Source organism: Onthophagus taurus, chromosome 11 (genome assembly GCF_036711975.1).
Source record: "Onthophagus taurus isolate NC chromosome 11, IU_Otau_3.0, whole genome shotgun sequence".
Taxonomy (NCBI): Eukaryota; Metazoa; Arthropoda; class Insecta; order Coleoptera; family Scarabaeidae; genus Onthophagus; species Onthophagus taurus.
The window spans coordinates 19,330,377-19,342,188 of NC_091976.1; the positions used below are offsets into that span (position 1 = coordinate 19,330,377).

General features: G+C 32.2%; 2 protein-coding genes across 2 annotated transcripts; both read right to left on the reverse strand.

The window, feature by feature from the left end:
• Nucleotides 1-251: 251 nt before the first annotated feature.
• On the reverse strand, nt 252-6,714 carry LOC111424200 (mutagen-sensitive 304). Its single transcript, XM_023057652.2, has 9 exons — nt 6,380-6,714; nt 5,581-6,327; nt 1,568-1,725; nt 1,345-1,513; nt 1,012-1,288; nt 799-958; nt 650-747; nt 423-593; nt 252-354 (listed from the first exon to the last, which is right to left on the reverse strand). Exons 1-9 carry the CDS (start codon nt 6,524-6,526, stop codon nt 269-271), a joined length of 2,013 nt encoding a protein of 670 aa, XP_022913420.2. The 5' UTR covers nt 6,527-6,714; the 3' UTR covers nt 252-268.
• A 3,782-nt stretch (nt 6,715-10,496) lies between these two features.
• LOC111424250 (zinc finger protein 32-like) lies at nt 10,497-11,724 on the reverse strand. The gene is made up of 2 exons (XM_023057735.2): nt 11,551-11,724; nt 10,497-11,496 (listed from the first exon to the last, which is right to left on the reverse strand). Exons 1-2 carry the CDS (start codon nt 11,647-11,649, stop codon nt 10,522-10,524), a joined length of 1,074 nt encoding a protein of 357 aa, XP_022913503.2. The 5' UTR covers nt 11,650-11,724; the 3' UTR covers nt 10,497-10,521.
• Between the last annotated feature and the right edge of the window lie 88 nt (nt 11,725-11,812).

Genomic DNA, 11,812 nt, shown 5'->3' on the forward strand with positions numbered 1-11,812 from the left:
TAGTGTTTTTAATAAGGTTATTAATTCATAAACTGTTTAAATGAATAATTTTAATGCACACAAATCTCAACAGCTATCCACATCGTTGCGTTGTCCAAGAACAGTAAAATCTAAGAGGCCCGTTCGTGACGTCACGCATAGGATAGCAACAACTATTTCACTACTTCTTGGAAAAATACTAATATACCATATGATTATAACAATATTTCCTTTCATAAATATTAGGATAGTGTAAATAACAAACTACAATATTTACAAAAAATATAATTTATTTCCAAATTGGCATTTTACTTATTATAGATCCATCTATATTCTTCTTTTCATCATTATGATTTAATTCTTTAAAAACGTTTGCTAAAAAAGATTTCAAATTGTTTTTCTCTTAATCAAAAAAAAAAGCAATGATAACAATAATAACATACTCTCCTGGTCGTTGAGTTTCAATTCATTGACATTATCCATTAATGTTTTTAAAACAAATTTGTACTGACAAAATATTGATTGTTTATTGAAAACATCCACACATTTAAACTTTATTAGATGAAGAAAATTGATCGATTCTTTTAAGATTAATTTGTAATCTTCTAAACATTCTAATAAAAAGTATTTAAAAAATTTAAACAATTAAAAATAACATTTAACAACTCACCTTGACTTACGATTTTGTTTATTTCAATTAAAAACGATTTTGTTATTTTATGGATAATTTGTATTCCTATTTCTGTGATTTTCCTGAGACAATTACACCTTAAAATAAGTAAAATAAGGATGTATAAAATTAATTATTTAATCTCTTACTCATTATTATCTGAATTATAATACATCCACACTAAGTTATAATCAAAAATTTTATTCAGAAATGTTATTAAATCCAAAACACTCTTTATATTTTCGAATTTTTCGTTTTTATTAAAACGCTCTTTATAAATGAAGGAGAAAATATTTAATAAACAAGCATCTAAAAAAATTGTAATCATTATGATGCGATTCAATAATGTTAAGAAATAAAACCTTCATTGCAACGTAAAACTAATTGATCACTACTTCTAGAATAACTTCTTTGTGATGTTCTTGTACACAAGTTTTGAACGAAATCTTCATTAAAAACGGATTCTTTTAAAAATTCGCAAATGTATTCTAACGTTTTTAATGTGGGACGTGTAAAAATAATTTCTTTGATAATTTCTTTAACACAAAGATGTCGTTCAGAAAATTCAGGTGTAGACGTAATTTTTGTCATAAACAACACAATTGAGGACAAATAACCTGTACACTTTTCAGAGATACGCTAAAATAAATTTAAAAAATTAAAAGTCAATAAATCTTAATCTTAAAACAATTTACCAACACCCCAATAATTTTTATTGTTGATTTGATCAATATAAAAATATCATCATTATCATCAATCCTTTGAAAGATTGATTTGCGTAAATGTGGTGAATAAGGTACGATTTCGGAAAGAACGGCTATTATTCTTCGGCATTTTATGCCAATTTCTTTTTTATACCACTCCCTAAAAGTAGATAACAGCCAAAATCAATTAATTAATTAAAAAAAAATTAATTACTCGTTCCCGAAAATAGAAGAATTTTTAGATAATTCCTCCTGCTTTAAATCTAAATAAAGACGATCTCTTTGTCTAATTGTTTCTTCTTGAACATCTTGTTCTAAAACATCCAAATTTTTTAAGAAACTTTTTATTAATTGCAATGTAGAAGAAAAGATCTAAAAACAATATGAGTATTCTTATTTTTATTTCTTATTACTATAGATGTCCACAAATGATCTCGATATAAGATAAAATTTTGTTTAATGTATACTGAATGTGAGAAAATTATATTGTCAATATAATTAAAGTATCATACAGGAGAACACTTTGTTTCTGATTGTCGTAACCTAAGCAGAAACAATAACAAATTTATTGTAAACATTCTGTCCACACCAAGAAAACTCATTTCTACATATCTACATCAGGTTAGTGTATGTCATCATATTCAGTATTTGAATACAATGTGGTTCGATGATGATTTACAGGCGTCAGTAGCTGCAATTATTATTGTTTTGCAAAACCAGACCCGGCAGACTCTTTTAGAAAGAAATAGATATGGTAGCATGCGCCTTATGAGTCCATTAATCGATAATGGAAATATAAAGATATTTTATTTTTCTATTTATTTCATCAATATCAGCGCCAATCGCTTTACTAATTTCCACCGACAAATCTTGTTTTGTGTAACGATCTTTAAAATTATTGTCACGTGGGTTCCACAAACACTCGACATTTTTGTATATCTTAATTAAATGTGTAAATATATTCGGTAGACCACTGGAACGACATAGTTTCTGCTTTTCACAGATGATTAACCAAGTTACAGCGTGTCCACACTACGTCTGAAACAAACATGTTTCTAAATTTCCTAATGATATTTATCGCTAAACACGGAAACAAGCAACTTGTACATTTTGTAACATTTGTTTCTGCAACCAACAATAAGGAACATCCAGAAACTTTGAGATAAAAGTTCCAGGAACAAGCAACATAAACACAATGTTCTTTCAGACATCAGTTCTGGTCAGGCATCAATTTCAGTTACCATCCGTTTGCTTTCTTCTCGTGATTCTGTTTATGGTTATTAATCAGTTTCCTCACATAAGGAGCGCGGTACATCGCTTTAAGGTCACACGCATATAAACATTTTCAGGCATTTCCAAGCAGAGCACCCCTTCATAACCAACCCAACCCCGTTTTGTCGTAAATGAGCATCCTTTCTGTGAAATAGTTTCACTAAAAGTATTGCATATGCCTTAATGACTTGAATGACCAAGATCACAATGAGTCTAGAGTAGTGATTTATAAGTTAGGCCTCAGCAAAGGTGTTTACAATTTCGAAGGCAGCGCCGATTGTCAATCCAGAAGACGTATTGTTGGTTAATTGTTGGATAACCCGCCTGAAGTTTTAATAGCGTCACTTAGCCTACGGCGTAAAACCCTCTCTTAGAGTTTCCCTGCAGGGTTTTACAAGCGCAAAGGTCTTAATGACACAACTTTCACAGAAGATGCCTTCCCTCAGAGAGCTTCTATGAATAAGGGAATACCGTTCGCCTTGGCATTACTTCACATAGCTTCTTAAAGCTTTTATGTTCTGGATTTCTACGTCTAACACCGGCGAGAGTCCTTTTTTGTAGGCTTATTTTTTGATGGTCTACAATCTCGGCTGTTCACCATTAACCTGCTAATTTATTGGTGAATCACAAGCTTTTTTTAATAATGCCGTTAGTGGTCTCCACTGGGCAAGTTATGCGTGTCATCATGTTACAGCTCGAGAATATCGCGACGTTCAGTCGGTTTGCAATATTCCAATTCTCTTCGTGCTTGAGACCATAATCCGGCAATCGTTTACCGTGAAACGGATGTATTGGTGGTCACTATCAGAGTATTCTTCCAATACTTTCAAATGTTGTATAAATTCTCCATGAACTAACGCCAAAAGTGGATTCCCTTAAGTACGCGAGGTTGGGACAGTCACAAACAATATGAATTACCGGTTCGGCTTCCATTTCACACCCTCTACAGAGGGTTGTATTTGCCAGGTTCATGTACAACATCTGCTTACGTAACCTGCAGTGTCCTGCAAAAAGCTGAATGGGAGATAGAGTTGATCAACTTTGATGCTGTATTACAAGTTAAAGGTACAACCGGTTCAGGGGAGGCCGGAGACTTTTTAGCCGCCCGTTTCGCCAACCTGTCCCTTATTTCCGGTACGTCTTTTCCGCCACTTTATCGTGACGTTGTTATAAACGTTAACCTCTTCAAGTGATTGCCGACAGAACTTCACTAACAATGATGTAGCTCGATGCCTCCTAACCGCCAGCATACCGTCTGCTATCTGTGCAGATTATAACGTTTCTGCTAACTTTTTTGGAGTCGATAATCACATTGGCTGCTATCTTTATAGTAGTTATTTCGGCCTAAGCAGTCGTGCAGTACGATCCTAACGAAGTGAAACGGTGTAGCTGGAGTTCGTGCGAGAAAATTCCCGCTCTAGAGCATCCAGTCCTCTTTGATCTATCAGTGTAGATGGTCAGCGATTTGCCAGTGCTTAAGTTGCTCCAGATATCGTTTCAAGGAGGGTGGGTGTCGATCTCATGACGAACGTAATTAACAGGCAAGCCACTCTTTGCAATTGATGCAGCAATTTAGCCTTATAGGCATGTTTCAGTGCTGAGCAACAAACTATCCGTGAGCTACCATGGGTTTTATCACAGACGTGTAGATCCACATTGTAAACTTCAGATTTAATTCCCTAGTATTCCCAATTGCACTTCCACACTAAGTAGTAAGAGTAAGACTTAAAAATATTTTGTTTTAATGAGGTCTGTAATATTGAAGTATTACTGTATCTAATTTTAGTCGCTCATCACCGAGTTGTCGCAAAAAGAAACTTTTCGTCTACATCAGGTTAGTGTATGTTTCAGTATTTCAATACAATGTGCGATGATAATTTATAGGCATTAGTGGCTGCAATTATTATTGTTTTGCAAAAACAGAAAAAGAAATTTCGTGAATGTTGGACTACTAGGCAGACTCTTTTAGAAAGAAATACACATGGTAGCATGCGCCTTATGAGTCCATTAAAAAAAGATGATTTAATAGCAGAATCCAGGATAGAGAATGGAAATATAAAGAACTTTTGTCGTAAGCAAACCATTTCTTAATAACCATTATATTTTTCTTTTCCTGTAATACTTAGCAACTACATATTTTATTTTTCTATTTACTATTATAACGTTTCTGCTAACTTTTTTAGAGTCGATGATCACATTGGCTGCTATCTTTATAGCAGTTATTTCGACCTGAGCTGTCGTGCAGTACGACCCTAGCGAAGTGGAATGGTGTAGCTGGACATTATACGAGAAAATTCCCGCTCTAAAGCCTCCAGTCTTCTTTGACCCATCAGTGTAGATGGTCAGCGTTTTGCCAGAGCTTAAGTTGCTCCAGGTATAGTTTCAAGGAGGGTGGATGTCTATCTCATGGCGAACGTAATTAACAGGCAGGCCACTTTTTGCAATTGATGCAGCTATTTAGCCTTATAGGCATGCTTCAGTACTCAGCAGCAAACTATGGTTCCATGAGCTACCATGGGTTTTATCACAGATGTGTAGATCCACATTGTAACCCTCAGATTTAATTGCCCTTCGACACTGGGTGGGTAGAATTGTTGCTTTTTTTGGTTTTGCAACTAATGTGTGATTTCCAAGTCAGTCCTTTGCCCAAGATAACAGCAAGATATTTCACCTCTGGAGCAAAGGTTAATGGACTGTTGCAGCAATGGGGTGGTGTTAAGTATCCCAGTTTCCTCTCTTTAGTGAAGAGAACAATCTCAGTCTTTTTATCTTACTGATGTATTAAATAGATAAGACTTAAAAATATTTTGTTCTAATGAGGTCTGTTTTACTGTATCTAATTTTAAATGAATGAATTAATGAATGATTGATAAAATCATTCATGTGCTCAGCAAGCTACACTTATAAGGAGATAATTTATGGACATACTTTACAAGAATATGATAAAAATCTTACTTTATCAATAATTTCTGTATAACAATCATTATTTAAATCGTTTTGGGTACAATTTAACAAAACAGAAAACGAAGAAAACAAATCGTCAAATTTAAAGTGATTATATTCGCAACTTGCTTTATATTGTTGATGAATTTTTTGTTCATCTTGAACATTGTATTTATTTAAATTCAATTTGAAATCATAGAAATGTTCGATTTTTGATAGTTTAAATATATCCTCATCAATCTTATTTCTTAAAGGATAATCTATAAGTTCCCCACAATAGTTATTAAGCTTTAAATCATCATCTCGAATATTTTTATTCTTCACATTTTGAGATAAACTCAATATTCCATTTAAAGTAACATCCCCGTGTTTGGTAACTTCACTGATTTTATGCTTTAAATTAACAACTTCTAAGTTTTTAAAATCTAAATCACTTTTTGTTGAAAGTAATTCTTTATTTATCAGTTGTATTTTCTCCATCCATTCCTTTTCTTTTTTTTGATGCTCACCGGTCAGGTTTAAACGAACCTGCTTTAATTGTTCCCTTAGCATAGTTATTTCACCTTCTTTTATTGTATAATCAGTTTTTAACTTTTTAATTTCGTCTTGTAAGTCTTCCGAATTAATAGGCTTTGTTTTAAGGGGGTTTGACACTCCATTTGAGGTAGTTTGAGTGGATGTAATAATATCATTTTGTTGAAAAAAACTGTAGTTGGGAAGAATTGAAACGTTATTTCTTTGAATAGGCCCAGGAGTGTTCTTAAATTTTTATTATTTATTATGATTTATAACCTCAAAAAAATTAACTTACTTGTTCGCAAACTTGTGAAGCTAATAAAAGGCAATCTTCAAGGTCGTCCGGGTTTAAATCTTCGCCCCATAAAGCGTCAATATTCGTTTCTTCTAATTTAAGTTTTTTTGAAGCACTTTCTTGATATACATTACTTCGTTTTGTCATAGCTAAAAATGTTTGGCGGTTTTTATATCACTTATGCGATAGTACATATATTTTAAAGTTAATTAATTTATTAAAAGTAGCTAACAAACATAAAGTACACTTAAAGTAGTTTTTTTTAAACACTTAATACATATTTAACAAAATTGTTGTTTATGACACTTAAATTTTTTTTAGGTTATGTTGAAACGTCAATATTATTCTATTTTATGATGTATAATGACAGAAAAAAGTTTTTGAACGTTACAATATAAAGTTGCACTTTTTTGAGTTTTTTTATGAGACAATATTATTTTATTATTATTTATAAAACAACCTTACTATTCTGAAGGAATGAAACACGCTAACCTCAAAAAATACTTTTGGCTTTATATCACAAAATGTATAATTAGGCCTGTTTTGGTTCAAGAAGGATGAATGCTAAGACAGTTAAACATTTAATTTTTCTTTATTTTCAAATCAACATTATCCAATTTCTTACTACAACTTTTAAAATGTACAGGAATGTACAGTCTCGGAAACTATAGAGTTAGAAAAAAAGTAGCTTACATGTCATTCTCGTTTTTCGAAAAACTGCTAATGCCAGAAACCTCAAAGCGAGGTCAGAATTGAAAATATCGTAAAACCAGCAAGTGCAATTATCGTGGTTATTTTATTATTGTAGGTAGAGTATTATAATTTATAACTAAGACGTTATATAGACACTTTTTTTTAAATTAAAGCAACCACTGATTATTTGCTTATTAAATTTCTGATTACAAAAATATGGGGTAAGATAGGTCTATTTCTTATTGTTGTAGAATAAAGCTAAGAATAAACTTTTTTTTAGTGTCGTCAAAGAAATGAAATTTACAGAGTCCTGTAAATTATAACTAAAAATTTAAAAAACATAGCTTAATTTTTTGATTTTTAAATATTTCATTGTTGTTCTAGATTGTTCTAGAGTTGTTCTACATTGTTCCAAAGCGGCAAGCAGAGAAAATAAAAACTCGGCGAGAAAAACCGAAAATATTGGTTTTTTGACTAGCCCCCCATTTTTGGAAAAATCAAATTTTCTTTGTTGTTCTGGGTTTTTCTAAAATAGGTTTGGCTGCCAAAATGTCTAGTTGATTGCTGTGACCATAGTTTTTCTATTTTCAATTCCATATTACAAATATACACTTATTATACCTAAAGCAATCTGGTACAGCTATTATTTTCAGTAGAGCAACTCTATAAGGGACACTTTACTCTTTGAAAATTAAATTAGTTAATTAGTTTTTGGAAGTTTCAGTCAGTAATTCTTGCGTTAGCGGTTTTAAATTACACAATAAGAATTAATACACATAGAACAATCTAAAATAACTCAAACTTTGCTGATTCAAATTGTTTTAGATGTGTTTTACCTTTAAAGTAGGAAAAAAATGTTTTTCTGGCTACACAGACATTAATTATGCAAAATCGTATCTTCTTAAAAATACAGCAAAATGCAGACCTAACACGAAAAATGATAAATCAACAAATGAATAATCCAACTATTCGATCAGCAAACAAAAATACACTCGTTAATTTCTCACTTTCTTGCAACTCAATCAGTAAGTGGTAAAATCACTGGGTAAAACGCTTCTTTGCAGATACCAAGGTTTGCACCAACGTACACGGCATTTTTTTCTTTTTTCTTCTTCTAGCAACACTGCTGCAATTATGTAACAAACTGCGGCTCTTCTTTTTCTGTCACCCATTGAACTTCAATTATTTTAGAACACACATAGAACCAAACTTGTCGAATGAAAGGGGAGAACTGAGTAAAAATTGAAAGTATACTACACATCTGCAGTTCAGATAACTAATAGATTTTCACACAGTTATTTTCGACAGATAACTGAGCTGATAAACGGAAGATTAAGATTAAGGATTTATATTTCTTGCAATATTTTGGTATAGTTTTCAAATTTTTTCCGCCATTTTTAAACAAGTTGTGACATCATCGCTATTTTTTTCAAATAGCCCCATTTTATTATGGAATATGAAAGAGGATTTTTACTGAATTTGGTACCGCCAAAATTGATATTAGCTACATAATAAAATTTTCGAGAAGTATTGCCTTGAAGTTTCATGATTTCCCATTCATTTGAGGTAGAAAAATAGCAGTAGCCATACGTAACCATGGCAACCAGTTGTTTCAGATACTTTATTAAGACAATTATTAATTTTTGATATCTGAAACTGTTGGTTGCCATTGTTAGCTACTGCTATTTTGCTAACTCAATTGAATAGGACATGTTCAATAGGATTGAGGTCAGGACTTAACGCCGGGCATTCCATGATCTGAATTCCACGTTCTTGCAAAAAGTTTCTGGTAATGCCGGCGGTATGCGACTTTGCATTGTTCTGCATTAGGATGAAATTTTGAACGACCCCATATGAAGCAGGCACAACATGGTTCTCCAAGATATTTTCGATGTAATTCATGGCATTTAGTATACCAGGAACAACAACAAGATCAGTTTTGTTGTCTATAGTGATTCCAGCCCAAACCATAACAGATCCCCGACCAAATCTATCCACTTCCTGTATAGTAACGGCTGCGTAGCGTTCACCAGGACGTTTATATACACGTACTCGACCGTCGTAACGAGTTAATCGAAATCTGGACTCGTCTGTAAACAGTATAGGCGTCCAGTGACGAAGTTGCCAATCTCTGTGATCCAGAGCAAAACTCATTCGCGACGCTTTGTGTTGCTGCGTAAGGCGTCGTTCGCAGACAGGTCTTCTAGGTTTCAAAATCGCTTCTTTTAATCTGTTTCTAACAGTTTGATCAGAAATTTCTATTCAATGTGCTCGTCTTAGGTGGTTTAGGAGGTCTCGTGCTGTGGCAGTACGCGTACGTAGACAGGAAAGGTCAAGAAATCGGTCTTAATTTGGAGTAGTTTTTCGATTTCGCCCTTGTCCAGCTCTTCTAAAATGTTGGCCAGTCTTTCGAAACCGATTCCATAAACGCTGAATAACAGAAGGGGAAACTCGAAGATCCGTGCTAACATGTCGAGTGGCCATGCTGAATAAGGACGACAGCACGAGCAACTTGCACTTTACTAAGATGCCTCATGACGGTTCTAATTAACGAAAATTGACAACTGAATTCATTTGTCATCTTTAGTAGGCTTTCATTCGCAAATTCAAAGCATACTTGACATTTTTCCACTTTGTTTTGCGTTATTAATTTACATTTTTAAGTATAACTTAGAAGTAACTGAGAGTTGTAACATTGTTTTTGTAATTTTCTTTAGTTAAATATATGCCGTTGAAGTAATTTCGAAAAGTGTTCTCCTAATTTTTTTGAGCAGGGTATATAAATATCTGTATAGTATATATAAATATCTCTCTGTGTGGGTGGGACACAGAGATATTTAGTTTTTAATACATAATGTATAATACAGATAGTGTATTTTTGTTTGCTGATCGAATAGTTGTATTATTCATTTGTTGATTTATTATTTTTCTTGTTAGGTCTGCATTTTGCTGTATTTTTAAGAAGATATGATTTTGCAAAATTAATGTCCCTGTAACCAGAAAAACCTTTTTTTTTTCCTAGTTTAAACGTAAAACACATTTAGAACCATTTGAATCAGCAGAGTTTGAGTTATTTTAGATTGTTCTATGTGTTTTAATTCTTATTTTGTAATTTAAAACCACTGACGCACGAATTATTGACTGAAACTTCCAAAAACTTTAATTTCCAAAGAGTAAAGTGTCCTTTATAGAGTTGTTCTAGTGAAAATAGTAGCTGTTCCAGATTACTTTAGGGTTAATAAGTATAATATTGAATTTCATATTTGTAATATGAAATTCAAAACTAGACATTTTGGCAGCCAAACCTATTTTTAGTTATAACTTTGTAATGATGTATCCCATAATTTTGAATTTCTAGAACAACTAGAACAACCCAGAACAACAAAGAAGCTTATTTTGGTTGAAGAGGGGTGAAGGAAAAAAGTTAAACAATTAATTTCTCTTTATTTTCAATTATCCAAATCAACATTATCCAATTTTTTACTACAACTTTTAAAATGTACATCCCTATTTCCTTTTCGAGCAAATTTTTTATGGCACAACAAACACTCATAACGTTTTTCACCACTATGCACTGCTAAGTGTCGATTTAAATCACTTTTGGTAGCAAACCTTTTACTACACATATGACAAAACCAAGGTTTTTCTCCGGTATGTATTCTTAAATGTTGATCTAACTTACTTTGTATAACAAAACATTTCCCGCAATACGAACACATTAATCTCTTATAATCCAAGCTGTGAGCTATTCGCATATGATAAGTGTATTGTCCACGAACTGGAAATCCTCTTGCACAAATTTCACAAATAAAAGGGCGATCTTTTGAGTGAACCGAACGGATATGAGTTGTAACTGAACTGCTTTGTGTGAATGATTTTGGACAAAATTTACATTTATAAGGACGTTCGCCAGTATGAACACGCATATGTTCGGTTAATTGAAATTTTAAATTCTTACGAACACCACAAACATTGCATTCAAAGTATCTTTGGTTATTTTCATGATGACAATTACGGAGATGTTTGTTTAAAACAGTTTTGTACAAGAATTTTTTATTGCATTTCTGGCATTCATAACCAACACAAGCATGTTTTTTATGAGCAGTTAAATTGATACGGTTTGAAAATTGTTTGAAACAAATTTGACATGTGTATTTTGAATATGATTTGGTTTTATCAGATTCATCATTTGTATTAATGTTTAAATTATCTATACTAGGTTTCAAGTCATTTACTTCTTCGTATAAATCATAATTTGATTCAATAATAATTGTTTCAAAATCTGTTTTGCAAGAAAGAGCTTCGTTAACTTTTTCTTTCAGTTCTTCTTCCGTTTTTAGACAATTGTTTTTAAAATTAACTGCTGTTAATAACAGATCTAAACATTTTGAACAGATTACCGGGTTCGAAGTTAAATTAACATCCTAAAATTACACAAATATGAATAAGTAGTGTGAATTCGTTAAAATCTTTCTTACCAATTCAGGTAAAATAAAATTAATATCATTTAAATACACACTCATATCTTCATAACATTCTTCAGGACTGTTTAAACACAATCTACAAGCCTCAGTCATTTTTATTAATCATTTAAACCAATTTTTAACGTTTTAACCTCAAAAATCCTTTGACTTTTAACTTTGACAGTTATTATCAGAGTCGCCAACTTATAAGCACTTATAATTATAGAAGTAATTATTACAATTGAGTTAATATCAAACTGCGAATGAAGTTAAAACG